The sequence below is a fragment of the Rhododendron vialii genome, chromosome 6a, assembly GCF_030253575.1.
Source record: "Rhododendron vialii isolate Sample 1 chromosome 6a, ASM3025357v1".
NCBI classification, from domain to species: domain Eukaryota; kingdom Viridiplantae; phylum Streptophyta; class Magnoliopsida; order Ericales; family Ericaceae; genus Rhododendron; species Rhododendron vialii.
Genome location: NC_080562.1, coordinates 6,495,348 through 6,512,095, shown reverse-complemented (window position 1 = coordinate 6,512,095; position 16,748 = coordinate 6,495,348). Strand labels below are relative to the sequence as shown.

Below are 16,748 nucleotides of genomic sequence, written 5' to 3'. Positions count from 1 at the left end.
TGAACAATGAACAGTGAGATTAAACTAGTTCCATCTTTTTTTGGAGGACAGATAGTTTGAGAATGTGCGGATAAATGGGTTCCTGGCATGACATATGGGTTCTCGACTCATGAAAAAGTCTTGCCCTCTGTACTCAATTGGAAGGAACCCACTGTGACCTGTCTCTTTCCCATATTCATTGCTTGAGATTTTTTTTGCTTTGGCGACTATTTTTGCATTCCTAGCTTCTATCCTCTCCGTCTCGTAGCTAATCCTTCAAAGCTTTGGGCTTTCATGTTTCATCAGTATTTGACTGAGCTAATAAGTGTGGATACAAGTATTTGCATCAAGAGAAATTGCTGCCTCGTAGTCCTTAGGTTTGGCAACCCGTTGGGCATAACTTCTGGGGTTTTATTTATTTATGGAATGCAACTTCTTGAGAAATTGAAGTCTTATTGTGGAAGAGTGTAAGTGGTATTAATTCTTCCCATGAGAATTAAGATAGCGTCCGGGTGTCCTAAAGATTTAGGAAAGGAACAGAGCTGTCATTCTTGGCTTGCCAATGGAATGGCCATTCACCTAAAATGGTGAATGATGATTCCATTGTGATGTGCATTCTGCACATTTCTTTTAACGAGCAATTGACATCCTGAATTATCCATTCTAGTGAACCAAACGCAACTTTTTGTTCTTAGTCTACCAGATTAACCTTAAGTGCTTACCTTTCTTACTGTGTACTAGAATGGTGGAAAGGCTCAGCCACCTATAATAGTGAATTATGATTTCATTTGTAATGTGCATTTATCGTTTTTTTTTTTTTTTTTTGAATAAACTAAATAAATAACAGAATGAACATTCCATTCAGGTGAACCAAACAAAAGCTTATGTTCTTTATCTACCAGATTAACCTCAATTACCTACCTTTGCCCGTTGTGCTCTAGCAAGGAGGAAAGGTTAAGCCACCTAATTGTCAATGCTATTTGTCTCAACTTATTTAGTGTGGCGCTTAGATTTGATGATACAGCCCCCATTGAATTTTTTTGAGATTGGTTGCTGCATTGGCTCATCCATTTGGACAACAATGACAAGGGGAAGGCTTGAATTCATGTTTAAGCTTCAGCTGTTCTAGTTCTTGGTACTATTATCTATTACACACTGAACTTCTGGCCATCACTTTTGTTGTTTAATGGGCTATTATTATTCATGTTTTTAGTGGTGCTAGAGCCTAGAATACACACACCCTAACAATCTGAAATTTGTTTTGCAGTTTATAGGGAAGGATCATCCAAGCTCTAATCCAGCCAATTAAACTCTGTGCAGCAGTACTCATGTTTTTAAGGGGAACCATGTTCCAGATAGATATGCTCTTCAGCACGTCATCTCTTAAGCCCTTTTGAAGGCATTTTCGGGGCTAGATTCCAACAAAAGCTTCTCTCTTCTTCTTTTTTTTTTTGTATTTTTGTAGCTTTCAGTTCCGTTTCTTGGCTAGGAGCTGCTTTATTGTTGTATTGTTGTTGCACGACCATACTGCTGGTAGTTTTCAGCTTGGTGTACCTAAATTACTGGATTTATTCCAACGTGAATTATGTTATTAGATTTGCGAAAAAAGGAAAAGAAAAAGTGCTCCATCCTTTCCATAATTTGTCATTTTTTCAACAAAAAAATATTGTTTCTTTTATTGGATAAAAAGATAAAAGCACTTTGGCGTATAATTGCTTGAATTGTTCGCATCGATTTAAAAAAATAATGGTGATTTTGGATAGGAACAATGCATTGAAGTGTTATATATTCTTACTTTCGGAAATGGCTAGTCTTTTTTAAGGAAAGGCTAAATGGGGATATGGGGGAATTAAGATTAGCTACTGCTTATAGGGTTGAAAAACTCTTATGCTTGTGCCCGTGCCCGTGCCCGTGCTCTCATTAGTGTAGTTATGCCGCGTGCACCTATTACAATTTACAACAACGTAACTGACTCTTAGGCCATCCACAATAGTATAATTAAATACCAATTGTTTTTAAAGTTAACAATGTTGTTACAAAAAATCGCTCACAATGATATAATCAAACTTAGCAACATCCTTAGAAATAATCAAATTTTAGGCTTTGGATAACCAAAACTAGCAACCTTTTTCAATAATCAAAATTTGTGAACCCTACACCACATAAGTTAACTAATTCCAAAATTTGTATACACACGTGTTTCAACTGGTATTTTCTTTTTCTCTTCTTCGCCTACTCTTTTTTTTTGGGTAAAAAAAATAAAATTGAAGAATAAAAATTTTATGTAGCCAAGTTTCTTCGCCTACTCTATGTCTTCTTCACTTCACCCACAAACTATTTCTCTTTCTTTTCCTTCATAAGTGAAACTCATATCTCTCGATCATCTACAATTCAACTCATCGTTGCCGGATTAAGGTGTTTCACTCTTCTTTCCTGTTTCAATCCCCCCCCCCCCCCCCCCCCCCACACACACACACACACACACACACTCACACACCCCACCAAAAAAAAAACTCATAATAGGAGGGAAGGAAGTCACCGATTTTTTTTCCCAAAATTAAAAGAGGGAATCGATATTTTTTAACCCATAAAAAACGTAAATAGAGGGAAGTGAATGACGGAAAATGGAGGGGGATAGAGAGTGAAATTGTAGTGGACCCTATATTTTGGTTATGAACTAAAAGTGACCATAGTGAAGCTTAACATTGTTAAGCTTAGAAACCTCTTAAATGAATAATTAAAAGCTGATGTATCAACTTTTGATTATCTTTTTTTGATTATACCACTGTGGATGACCTTAGAACGGCATCTCTTCTCTTGTTTTTGGTAAATTTAGAACGGCATCTTATCAAGACAGTAAACATCATAAATTAAAGGATTTCTTCAATTGATTAGATCATTGTCTTCAAACTAATTAGTTTCGGCTACAAAAGCAGATTTTGAAGTTCAAAATTTTTATGGACCAAAGAAACAAATAGTAGCTAGAAGTACTCAGTTTCTTTTCTTTTTTTTTGGATCAACTAGAAGTACTCAGTCTTGGGGTGAAACTAGTTCGGTTTGGTTAGATATTTGACTAATTTTTACAACTGAACTGATTCATTTGGTTTAGGAATTTCTACATTTGGTCATTTGACCTGTTGGCCATCACTACCATCGACCCTTAAGGCTTCTGTGTGGTCATTTGACGTGTCGTTCTACTCTCATTTCCTCATTTAATTTAGATGAATTGAACGCTCATTTCATAGATTTGGCATATTTTTTGTATTTGTGGAACTTTTAACTCAGTGACTTTCTAAAATTCTCTCCTTGACCAGAACAATATTTTGGATGAGTTTTTTAGAACGCGGGATGAAGCCGGGAGTGGTCAATCACCTGAAAAAAGGGAAGAAAGTTATGAGGTGAGATCAGAGTCGTCAATATTAAGATGCAATTATGACTTTGTTATGAAGACCAAACGGGCAAATTCCAGGACCATCATTATGCAATCAAAGTATAATTGTTTGCAGATAATATATTTGATAAAACAGGTGTACTTAGGTTTACAGTCCGTTTAATATGGTTTTGTTCGTAAGATCATTGATGTTCGATAAAGATGATTTCTTGCATATATACACTTCATTGCAAAATGTACATATCATCGGCGGTTTGTATTGTTGATGAGATTAGAAAAATGGGTTAAAAAAAATAGGAGGTTTTGAGGGGTATGGAAGATTGGAGGAGTAATTATTTTGTGCCCAGGGTTGAGGCACCGCTACATGGTCCCCAGATCTCTTCTTTTTCACCACATATTTTTGTAGGGACTGTAGGGTCTATACATTTTCTATTAATCCCTTAATAATGTATGTTGAAGAAGGAACATGAGGCCCCCGAGGCATCAAATAATTTTTAGGAAAATTTTTATAATACCTCCAAATTTTTACGCTCAATGTCTAATAGGTTCCCAAGCTTTCTTTGGAATTTCTATTTTATCCCCAAACTAATCCTTCACTAATCAATTAAGCTCCTTCCGTCTCAATCTGTCAAATTTAAACGGCAAAACGGTGGGATGAAGAAAAAACACTCATTAACAAAACAAAGTAAAACTTGACCAAACCCAATGAAACAAATTAAAGACTAAACACATCTAATTTGTCCACCAAACACACGTAATTCTTATATTTTCGTAGGAGCTTAATTGATTAACAGAGGATTAGTTTTGGGGAGTAAAGTCCTTGGATAAAATAAGAATAGTCCCACATTCAAAGCCCCGACCGACCTGATTTTGGTTTATTCTTTCTTGGGCACTATAAAAACTCAAGTTTCGATAGGCTGGAGTATTGAGAGAGAAATCTTGGTAAAACTTCTTGGTACCGATTCAACAAAGGGCGAGATTCAAACGAATCTCATCGAAATTATATCGATTTGACAACCCATTGTACACATTAAAATTTCATAGGATCTTTTTGTCCAAAATTTCAAGGAAATTGATATTTACACTCTCTTTTTTGTTATTTTTTTTTTTTGTTTTTAAATATTAAAAGTGTATTTTTTTTGCTAAAAAACAAAAAAAATGTGTGAATAAAAAAAAAGTGTGAATATCAATTCCCAATCCCAAATAGTATCAAAACGAACAAGTCCTTGCATGACCACGCAAGGAACCCCACATCACACACGTCATCAACACATAAGTTGCCACGTGCTCACAAATTAACGTCACCATGCCACAGCACCGAATCCCACCCCGAACTCCCGCAGTTATCGTCTACGCCAAGCTACCCAACCGAGCCGGCGAGGCGGGACGCCACCAAACCAAATCCAACGGTCCAGATCTCCTCCAGGTTACAAAACTAGGGTTTCCAACTATTCACCGACCTATATAACCCCAACTGTTGCATCACCAAACGTTGCGGTGCAGTTCGCCAAAAAAAATCTCAATCTCTCTCTCTCCTCCGTTTTTCTCTCTCTCTCCTCGTCGTCACCGGGATCTGCTCGGGTCTCCGACGACTTATCCCCCTTTTGCCCCTCCCTCTCCTCGCTTACCCCCCAAAAACCAAAAACAACAAACTTTCTCAAAAATCGCCGAAAAAACACACACTCAGTTATTCACACCACTCTATTCTTCTGTTGTGCTTTTCTCTCTAGTTTATCTACGGTTTCCTTTTTAGCAGAGGAGAGGGAAAAAAAAAGTCCAAAAAAACAAGAAAAAAGGAGGAAAAAAATGGCACAGATTCAGGTTCAGCATCAGGGGCACGTGTCGGGTCCGAGCGGCGTCGCCGCGGCGGCGGGTGCCGGCGGAGCGAATCAGTTCGTGACGACCTCGCTTTACGTCGGGGACTTGGATTTCGAGGTCACTGACTCGCAGCTGTACGATCTGTTCAACAACGTGGGCCAGGTCGTGTCGGTTAGGGTTTGTAGGGACTTGAGCACTCGCCGATCTCTCGGTTATGGATACGTCAACTACAGCAACCCTCAGGATGGTCAGTTTCCTTCTAATTGCGATTCCTTTATGCTAAGTTTTTGTGTTCCTGTTTTGATGCGGTGTTCGTAATTAGTGAGTGAGGGATGTACTTACTTCTATCTGTTAAATTTCCATTTTAGAATGTGGTGATGTATATATTAAGAAGTGCCGTTTTATGATAAGTTGAATAATTTGAGGGTCGATGGGGACGCAGAATTTGTGTTTAGCGGGGTCTGAACCACTTGTATTTCTACATTGATTACAAAAGGTAAATAAGTGTATGTTGCTACTTGCTAGGTCTGAGGAAGAGGAATAATTGTGTGCATATAAGTAGTATGATTTTACGCTCGAGGCCAGAAGATAGTTGATAACTTGGTTTTTTTGGGGGAAAATTTCTGCACCCTTATATGATTTTAAAAATGAAAAATTTACCCAAGGGACTTGCAGCGGCTATTTTTCAAAAAACTTCTCCAAATTAACCTGGAAATTACTACCATTTGTGAGACTATTTGGGGTTTTGGAGGGGCCCGGCACCACCTTTGGTTACGGTCCTTTTGAGGTACATTAGCATCTGTAATTGTATAGATAATGTACTCTCTTTGTTCTTAGTGCCTAGAGGACACAGTGTTGGATGTGCACTTAAATGGAACTTGGATAAATGAAGAACTTGTGCCATGAGTAACTTCTGGGATAATGCTAATGAGGGGGAAAAAATCAAGTTGGTGTTGTTCCACTTGGGCTAGTTCTCAGCTTTAGTTTAATGAATACTAGAATAGACAGTTGAGTTGATCAAGAATCCAACATAGAAAGCAGTCAAAGCACTGTTAAATTGTTAAGGTGAATGCTAACATCAGCCCTATAGGCACTAGTTAGTGCAGTGCATGCTCCCTCTCTGCAACCTTTTACTGTGACATTCAATTCGATGTCAGTTTGTGCAATTACACTTTTACCTTGTGCGCTAAAAAGACATTTTTAACCCGTTAACGCTACTCTTGCTCCCAATCACTACTGGTAAAAGTTTTCTCCAACAGACACCAAAACTGTCTCTCCGGTTTCTCTTTCATTCTTCTTTAAATTTGAAGGTGTGATTTTTTAACAGGCAGAATTTCCCCCACATTTTTTCTTTGCGATCCCAGCTAGAAAATAAAGAGACGGTAGGGATTTTGAGTTTCTAGATTCTCACGCTCTTTACACTGTGTTTTGGGTGTCTTTGTTCTGATTGGAGGGGCTAGGGCTGCTGATTAATTTTGTGGGTTTACCGGTTGAAGGCTTGAAGCATTTCTAAGCACGCTTGATCAGATTTCCAAAAAAATAATCCATGGAACTATGTCTAAGTTTCAGATTTTTGTCTGTTTACATGCTCTCTGTGTCTAAGTTTCAAATTTCCATTGGGTATAGCCATATAGAACTGTTTTTTTGAACGTCGAGAACTGTTGGGTAGACAAATTCGCATAATGAACTTGTTCAATAAAAAACTATTTTTTCTTACTATCAATTAAAAATAAATCACTTGATAGCAATTTACGTTGTATGTGCTCACGCTAAGGCTGGTTTTGGCTTAATAATCACGGAGGATTATTTTTGTCTTTCTTCAAATTTTTTTGCATTTGCGAGTTTTGCGTCAATTTTTTTGTGGATTATTGGTTCCTCTTGACGAGAGGAATATAAAAGGTGAAATATTATGTTCAAAAGTAATTTTTTATTGTATGAAGACAAAAATGATCCAAAACCTAATTTAGTTTTGAAGACAATTTTTTATTTTTTGAAGTCCTCTCGTCGAGACAAACTGATAATCCACAAAAAGTCGACGCAAAACTAACAATTGTGATTTTTATTTGAATAAAGATAAATAAATAAAAGAGAGAAGCCAAACGGATTGTTAAGCCAAACCACCCCAGGCTTAGGTTGTAAAAGCAACATTTCCCAAAGAAAAAAAAAAGGAAGAAGAAAAAGTTATCTCAACCCTTGTCTGGGAAAATTATGAAACCTTGAAACTGGTGGTTGACTTGAGTAGAACTGTGATAAATTTCATCAAGAATTGAGCGCAAAATTGTAACATAGAATGCAAGTACAACAATGAATGTTGTTTGCAGGGTGTGCAGTCAGAAAAGTAGGTGCAAGTATGTGATAGTTGGTCAACTGCATCGATTAAAGAGAAATCTTGCCCTTAACCCATGCCTATGGGGCGGACATTAGCTGAACTGAATTGCTAATGACAATGGTAAGGTATCTACTAGAGATTAACGTCACACTGTCGATAGACTCAGTACATTAAACATCCTAAACCTGAAGCTCTAATTGTAAAAGCACTGAGCCTTGAAAAGAGTCCCTTTAACTTTAAGTGAACTTTGGTTCTTCATGAAATTCTATTCTTATCTATTCCGGATGGAGAATGGGCTGAGTAGATGATGGGGTACCCTAGGTGCACAGTAATAAAAATTGGATATGTTTTTCGGGTACACAACGGACATGTAGATTTACCATGGGATGTATTAGTATCCAATACATTCCTGGTACAAGTATGGCATGTCTGTAAATTTTCCAAGCTTCATGGGCCATTGGGCCTTAATGCGATGGTGAACTGAAAATCTATCCATCCTTCCTTTCGAGATGGCCTAGGAACATATTGCTTCTAAGTACCCCTCTGTCTCATTTTGTTTGTCCACCACATCCACATCCACTCAAACTTTTTAGTTCTTCAAAGCTAGCCCATACAAATTGTTATGAATCTTTTGAAAGTGGGGAAAAGCGGCAATGTTGGAAATCAATAGCATTTGTTCAGTGCTTCAAAAATTAAATGTATGCCCCCTTGAAACGTTGGAACTCCTGAAATGGTTTAATATTGTGGGTCGGAGAGAGCAGCATTTTGTGGGTCTTGTTTTACTTTGTTGTTCTTTGTTACTCAGTACTTTTTATCTTCGATTGTCTTTATATTGTACGGAAGCTTTTCATATTGTTGTTGTATTGATGCAAATGATATGATTGTTTGTAACTTCGTGTCTTCAACTGTCCTTTATTTTGTATGCATGCTTTTCATTTTTGCTGATCGAGCGCCAAAAATATTACTTGTGACTTGTTCACCCCATCATGATTTATTGATTGACAGACAATCTTGAGTTTCTATTTGTCTGTGTTAGATCATGAGGGTAGCATGCAGTGGACGCCGGATTTATGTCTGGCAGGGGCCCGAATTACGTGTGTTTTTATATTGATAATTAAAAAAATATTTTATAGGTATATATTGCTACTTGCGAGATGCGAAGTAGAGACAATATTGTGTGTTTGTGTGCAGCCACCATTTAATTTTATACATGCAACCTAAAAGATGATTGATAACTTGAAATTTTAGGGAAATTTTACCCCCCATGGAGAGAAATTTTAAGAAATTTTTTTCACTCAAGGACTTGAAGGGGCCAATTCCATAGAAATTTTCCTAATTAACCTATGAATAGTGTAAAACGCGAGTTTATTTGGAATTGTGCAGAGGTCCGGGTCCCCTCTTGCACCCTGTTGGGCCAATCCCATGGTTTCCTCTTTTGTGGTCAATGGTCATGTACTAACCAGAGTAAAAACCATTTCGCTTGCTGGATACAAATCCATATAAGCAGTCTATGTCTTTCTTATGTTACCTTGTGCCATCCCCCTCGCCCCGATAGTGCCACTAACATTTGTTTGCAGATGTATGAATAGTAAATGTAATTTATTTAAATTTTTTGTTGAATGTGACTACAGCGGCAAGGGCAATGGAATTACTTAACTTCACTCCACTTAATGGCAAGACTATCAGAGTTATGTACTCTCATCGCGACCCCAGTATTCGTAGAAGTGGTTCTGCAAACATATTCATCAAGGTATTGTTGTTCGTGGTCTTTGTTGGCTTCATTTTCTGCTGCCATCCATCATCTCTTTTTTGATTAGTTTGTTGCTTACTAAGAATGGCAGTCTGTTAGAATTTTTAACTGACCATTTTGATGATAACGGGGGGTAATATTTACTGAATTACATTCCTGCGGCTTAGCCAAACAAGTATAGTTATAGTGAAGAGTTATTGAGGTGGGACAGAAATAATGCCAGAAGGAACAAATATAGGGTTTATTTTTTGGTTCTCATTATGTCTTTACTGTGCATTCTACATGCTTCAAGAAAATCGGGGTTACTAGTAATTTCACACCATTCAATAGATTGGATGACCTATCAGCTTTGGCTCGTCTTTTTGTTGAACCATTTTATTAAGGTTTATTTTTATGTTGCATGTGAGCAATTATAATTTTTGTGGTTATTTCTTGTTGCAGAATTTGGACAAAGCAATTGACAACAAAGCTTTGCATGATACTTTTTCTAGCTTTGGCAACATTCTTTCTTGCAAGATAGCTACTGATCCTTCTGGCCAGTCGAAAGGATATGGTTTTGTACAATTTGATAATGAAGAATCTGCTCAAAATGCGATAGATAAGTTGAATGGCATGCTTATCAATGATAAGCAAGTTTATGTGGGGCAGTTTCTTCGTAAGCAGGAAAGAGATTCTGCCTTGAACAAGACAACATTTAATAATGTATACGTTAAAAATCTCTCAGAATCAACAACCGAAGAGGATCTCACGAAAATATTTGGTGAATATGGACCAATTACTAGTGCAGCAGTGATGAGGGATGGAGATGGAAAATCAAAGTGTTTTGGATTTGTCAATTTTGAAAATGCTGATGATGCTGCAAATGCTGTTGAAGCTCTGAACGGCAAAAAAATTGATGATAAGGAATTGTATGTAGGGAAAGCCCTAAAGAAGTCTGAAAGAGAGCTTGAATTAAAAAGTCGGTTCGAGCAGACTGCCAAGGAAGCTGTTGACAAATTTCAAGGTTTGAATTTGTATGTCAAGAATTTGGATGACGGCATTGATGATGATAAGCTGAAAGAATTGTTTTCGGAATTCGGTACAATCGTTTCATGCAAGGTTTGTGGACTGCTTGGTAATGAGATGCATTTGCAATTATAGTTGAAAGAAAATTACTGGAAAATTCATTTATACTCGTATAAGTTGGTACTCCTTAGGTAGATCTCATCCGTTTTGAATTATCTTTTGATTTCTATTTGTTAAATATGTAGGTTATGCGTGATCCTAGTGGAATAAGCAGAGGTTCAGGTTTTGTTGCCTTCTCTACTTCTGAAGAAGCCTCTCGTGCTGTAAGTCTTTTTGTGCGGGTCTGCATTTGGTAAGTTGTACTCCGACAATCCCTAATTTTCACATCTTCGTCTGCAGCTTGCAGAGATGAATGGTAAAATGGTAGTAAGCAAACCGCTTTACGTTGCTCTTGCACAGCGGAAAGAAGAGAGGAGAGCAAAGTTACAGGTAAGTTCCAACATTGGCAAAAATTTATTGGTTTAACCGTTTAAAAAGGAGGAGATGTATATTACTTTCTGACAGATCTAGCAAATAGATTGCTGTACCAAATTTGCATGCAACTTTACTAACCAATGTTCTTGCTGAATGAGCACTCATGTTATCCTTGCCCTGCTTTTATATGTTTCTCATGTTGGGAAAGATCCTGTGAAAATAAGAGGTACCACAAACAGAAAGTAGCCATAAGTAAATACTCCAGTAAATACTAAAGATTAGTCACCGCCCCTACTAACTGCAAGGGTAGAACATACTTAACTCCTGGTTGAAACCTTTTTCTGAAATATGACCATAGTATTTTGATAGTTACATGTGGTAAGAATCAGCAATAATTTCTGTAGACTTCAGGGATTTTGGCCATGCATTATCTGTTCTATGTAATATCCTTTATTTTATGCAGGCACAGTTTTCACAAATGCGCCCAGTTCCTATGGTACAGCCAATTGCTCCTCGTATGCCAATGTATCCCCCTGGTGCTCCAGGTCTTGGGCAACAATTATTTTATGGGCAAGCTCCCCCAGCTATTATTCCGCCCCAGGTATTGTCTGTCTGCGGGCATGTAACTTGGTCCATTACGGCTTAGTTACGTTATGTGTTGTACATTCCTCTCTTTTCTTCCTTGGTTTTCACTGACACGTTTTAGCTACTCCGCAACTTTTTGATTCCAAGACAATTCGTAATGTTTCCGGATGACCCTGTGATCTGTCTCTCACATGCATGTTCACAATCCTTGTTTGGGATATACACCTGCAGTCTCCGAGATGAGAATGCACGGACAGACTCAACCACATATCCATCTGATCCTGTAGATTACAACTTAAAGTTTGTCTCTTGCTCCATTATTGGTGGTCAAACAGTTTTAATTCTAGTGTCACAAGAATGGATGTCAATGAAGGGAATATGACTGGAAAAGTGTTGTTGGACAGTGTTTGGTTCTTTCAATCAGATGAATTCTCTGAGTTGTCAAAATGGACATGCATTTTGGGAACATCAGAAAATGGAATACTGGACCAAAATTGAGGGACTGAGGAAGTTTAAGCTTTTGATAAGTGATCACAATTTCCTTATTTCATGCACGGAATTGATAGGATGTTATTTTCACGTTTTTACATTCTAGAAAAGAAGTGTGATCAACAAAACTTAATGTGGATTTCAGAAATTGGTCTCACAGAAATATTGGATGTTTCGAGACATCGAATCTGCAAAAATAAAAAAATGGAAAAGAGAAGTGATTAATAGGTATCCAGGAGTCGTCAACTAGAGAACAAGGTGACGCATACGCTTGCGTCCACATGACAACTACATGGGTTTGTTCTCCACAAGTTTCCTTGGCAAAATGTCTTGGATCCTAAGGCTTCAGTAATATCATGTTAGTAAATCTTCTTCCCATACAATGTGGGAACTATTTATGGTTACATCTGCATTGGCAATACACTGGCAATACGGACTTTTGTGTTTGTGGATTGAGTTGCTTAGTTTTCCTATGAGCTATTTTTGGCAATAGTAGACATTCTCCTGCGGGTGATTTGTTCAATGGTTTCATTTTGCAGGCTGGATTTGGTTACCAGCAGCAACTTGTTCCTGGGATGAGGCCAGGTGCAGCTCCTATGCCAAATTTCTACATGCCACTGGTCCATCAGGGTCAGCAGGGCCAGCGGCCTGGTGGTAGACGGGGAGGAGGCCCTGTGCAACAGGCGCAGCAGCCTTTGCCAATGATGCAGCAGCAGGTTAGTTTACTTTTGATTTTCCTTTCCCTTTTTTATCTGATTATTTAATGTTTTCTTTGGTGCTCGCCTTGCAATAATCTTGGTTTTCATGTTTCAGATGATGCCTAGGGGACGTGTCTATCGTTACCCACCTGGTCGCAATATGCTAGATGTTTCCATGCCTGGAGTTGGTGGAGGCATGCTTTCTGTTCCTTATGACATGGGTGGCATGCTACCACGAGATGGTGGTCTAGGACAGCCCTTGGCAGTTCCAGCTTTGGCTACTGCCCTTGCAAATGCACCACCTGATCAGCAGAGGACGGTAGGATGTTATTCTATTCTTTGATGTATTGTTTAACGGATTTCTGTATTGGCCCCTGCATTCCCATGTCCCCTGGATATGACAAGTGCAAGGGTACGCTTATTGTCATGACTCATGAGGATGGCTGTGCTGGACACTTGTACCCATATTCGAGACTCTTACCTCAATAGAGTCTTGGATCATTAATTTTTAACTATTGTTGTGAAGTTGTATTGGGTAAAAAAGAAACAATTCTAAACCTCTCGTGTGGATGGAAGATTCAAATCCCTTATTTCCTCTTTAACTCCTATAATTCCTGTATATGAGCAATACTTCATTCCATGGATTGGGATTCTGATACGTTTTGGTGGAAATGGTCCAATTGGAGCAAGAATTTCCCTGAACTTTTCAAATTTAATTAGCAGAAGAGTGATGTTGAGACTAGTCCTCAAGTTTCATTGAAATGATTCAGTTGATTGGTTAGTGATGTTCAGAGTAGTCTTCAATTAGTTGGAGTATTTAAATAATCCGGTTGATTGGTTTGATGTTATGATTGACAAGAAGTATTGTCTAAGCCACTTGTATCGTCAAATTTTACCATATATTATGTAATATAGTATGTTTAGATGCCCGCGATGTATCCACACAGCCATGTACATATCACATCCTAAAGCTTGGGAGTATTGGGAAATCTGAAACCTGGACATAGATCCACGCCAGGTGTCATAGTCCATGTTACATAATATTGCTGACATGGTTGCTTTATTATTCTTTTAACATTTGAATTTGTATTTGTGGGTTGGTAGATGCTGGGGGAAAATCTGTACCCGCTTGTGGATCAGTTGCAGCATGAGCATGCAGCTAAGGTGACAGGCATGCTTCTGGAGATGGACCAGACCGAGGTTTTGCACTTGCTGGAATCCCCAGATGCATTGAAAGCTAAAGTTGCAGAGGCCATAGAGGTCCTGAGAAATGTTGCTCACCAGCAGGCCAACAGCCCATCTGACCAGCTCGCATCTCTGTCCCTCAATGATCACCTTGTTTCCTGAATTTCTGCTTGGTGGAAATAGTGGTCTCCTGATTGGGTGCAATTTATTGCAAAGTTTTGCTAGAAGTGAGGATACTGGATTTCATTCAGAGTTTTGGATTGGTTTGTGTTCGAAACATTTTGTTTGCCTTGTGAGTTCTAGATAACCGTCTGATGATTCTAAGATATCCGGCATTCCATGGGTTTTTCGTGAGCTGTTTTCTATCTAAGATTCATTAATGCTTTATTGCCTGCTTTGTTTTTTTATGTTTTTCCTCTCTTTAAGGTTATTTTCATGGTTTCGTTTCGCTGTTTTACATTTACATTCAAATATATTTGCTCATTTTTTATTTTTCTCGTGCTAAGCATTTATTCCCCAATGTTTAGAGTTTATAGAATTGGTTTGCTTTGTTGACCCAAAAAAAAAAAAATAGTATTGGTTTGCTTTTAGATACAAGTTAAGTAAAAGTAGGTGTTTCCCATTGTCTCTGTTTTATTTCGTTATAGTTTGTGTTGTGATTGGTTTCTCTGTTTGATGGATGGGAAACTATAGGAGTTTGTATGGCGTTTGATTTGATGAAGAAGTGAAGTAACTGGATGATACATTTACTGTCGGTGTAATTGATAAATCATTGACAATTTATAATCAGAATTGTAGACGCTTATATCATTTGTACGTACTGTATTGTAGTAACTGACAGATTCTGGAGATGTTATTAGTTTCATTATTTGAGCGAAGATTTTTTAAATCTTTGTGTAGGGGCTCGGTTCTTGAGTGGTTTCTCAGTTACAAATTATCAAGCTAATTGTTCTTGAATTTTGTTGTTGCTGGTTCTTGAATTTTCCAACCAAGGTTTTGATATGTTCGTGTATTTGCTAAGTTCGCAGGTGATACAAGTATTTTTCTGCAATTCTACTGTATATTCTTGCGGATGTTTCTGTTTCAGTTCAAATTCTTTACGGCTCTGTACTTTAGTTCTGGGCTTCCCTGATTGGTAGGTTTGGATTTGTGTGTAACAAAGGCTGTGGGAGCATCTTCCAGTCGCCAATTTTTGTACAAGCGTTGACGTGGGTTCCGCTGTATTTTCGTATGCTCAAAAGAATCAGGAGTAAAATCAGTCCTTGGCCAAGTCCTGCAATGTAGATGAGACCCTGAACGTGCCATAGGGCCTGTTCGGAAAGGTGACAGATTGAGGTTATCGGTCTTGGGTGCCACAAGAGGCTACAGGAGAGGCTCTCAGTCCTACGGGAAAAGGATTTCCACATATGGAAGTTTCGGTTTTTGAGGGTTTCACAAGAGCCAAGTGAGCATCTTCCAATAGGGTAAATTCCAAATCGAACCCAACACTTACATGTCGGCTCAGCTCTATAGAATGTTGGTCTGCCCCGTTTGTAAATTGAGCTGAATTCAAGCTCGAGTTTGGCTCACACATAATTTTTTCAGGCAGAAGTTCGATATCTTAGTCCATCGCAACATATCACTATTGCATAACAATTAGCCAAAAAATTTCAAGACTAAAATCCATCGAGATTCATGAACAAAAAACTTACATGATAGTGTATCTCTTTACCAATGCATATCTGCCCAAATAAAATATTTCATCTATGATTAGTCCTCCCAAAATATAATATTTATATTTTGATCGTAGGTTCGCGAGCCTAATATAACCGAATACTATTAGGTTTGTGACCAGCTCATTTGGAGAACAAGCCCGAAAGTAAGGCTTGAGTTTGGTTCGTTTAGTAAACGAATCGAACTCGAACGAGCCCTTTACTGGGTCAAGTGTCGAACAGTTCACAAACGGCTCGATTCATTTACAGCCCAATGCTTATAGACATGTGTCATCCGTATGCCGAAAAAACTAGTTACTATATTTTCCCAAAAGGAGAAAGCAAAGATTAGTTCGAACTTCGAAGCCCAAATAGGATCCCCGGATTTTGGGGGATGCGGGGGCTGTTGTGCTTATCTCATAATAGCGTGCAGCTGTACCATCCTCACTATTTTCTTCGGCAATCAATGGTTCAAGGAAGAGTTAATTTATGACCAATAATATAATATTATAAGCGGTAATAAATAGTAAGACTATTCAAACCGTCCAAAATACTTTTGGACGGTAAAGATGGCTCATCTGCACGCTGCTGTGAGATGGACACAACAACCCCGCTTCCGGTTTTGGGACGATGCAAAACACGGTTTGAAATCGTCAAAACACGGTTAGAAGTCGTTTAAAGTAGTGATTTGGGGCATTTTCTTCTAGTTCTGCGAGCCACATGATTATGCAAGGTCAACCTTTCCACCAAAGGGTAAACATGATCCTACACGTCCCAAGGTTGTGTATGGAACCTATTGAAGAAAGTTTAAGTCAAGAATTTTTTTTTGGCTTTATTTTCCGTTTGGTTATTTTCTATGAAAAAGAAAAGAAAGTATGGAAGAAATACGTATTAAGGTGTATCCTAACCACTTTTTTTTTTTTTTTTCAATTTTTGTGCAATAATTTTTAAATTGATCAATATTACCTTTCCTGCTTTTTTGTTAAAATTGATACGAGCTTCTCACCCGTATCATTTCGTATTCTTTTCTCATTATTTTCACAAATTGCTAACATAGCCTAAGCAATGAATGACCACTTGTACTTCTTTTCACATACAATTTACACTCAATGATATGAGTGGGGTTCACATACAGCGCAATTTAAGTGGACCCAATAGATATGTGTAAATCGTGTGTAAACATATACGCTAATATGGTAGCATAATTGATATGAGGTCCACATATTGTTTATATTTCGAAAAATAAATGACAAAGGTAATGCTTTCTCAAAAACTTCCTTCTTCAGTGTGAATGTTAGATAGTACTACTATTCTCATATCAACCAAAAAAAAAAAAAGGTTAGAAGATTCGAAA

General features: G+C 38.0%; 1 protein-coding gene across 1 annotated transcript; it reads left to right on the top strand.

The window, feature by feature from the left end:
• Window positions 1-4,701: 4,701 nt before the first annotated feature.
• On the top strand, window positions 4,702-14,090 carry LOC131331234 (polyadenylate-binding protein 2-like). The gene is made up of 9 exons (XM_058365118.1): window positions 4,702-5,435; window positions 9,149-9,267; window positions 9,709-10,365; window positions 10,518-10,595; window positions 10,672-10,761; window positions 11,210-11,347; window positions 12,360-12,536; window positions 12,634-12,837; window positions 13,623-14,090. The coding sequence occupies exons 1-9, from the start codon at window positions 5,177-5,179 to the stop codon at window positions 13,863-13,865; spliced, it is 1,965 nt and encodes a 654-aa protein (XP_058221101.1). The 5' UTR covers window positions 4,702-5,176; the 3' UTR covers window positions 13,866-14,090.
• The last annotated feature ends 2,658 nt before the right edge of the window (window positions 14,091-16,748 follow it).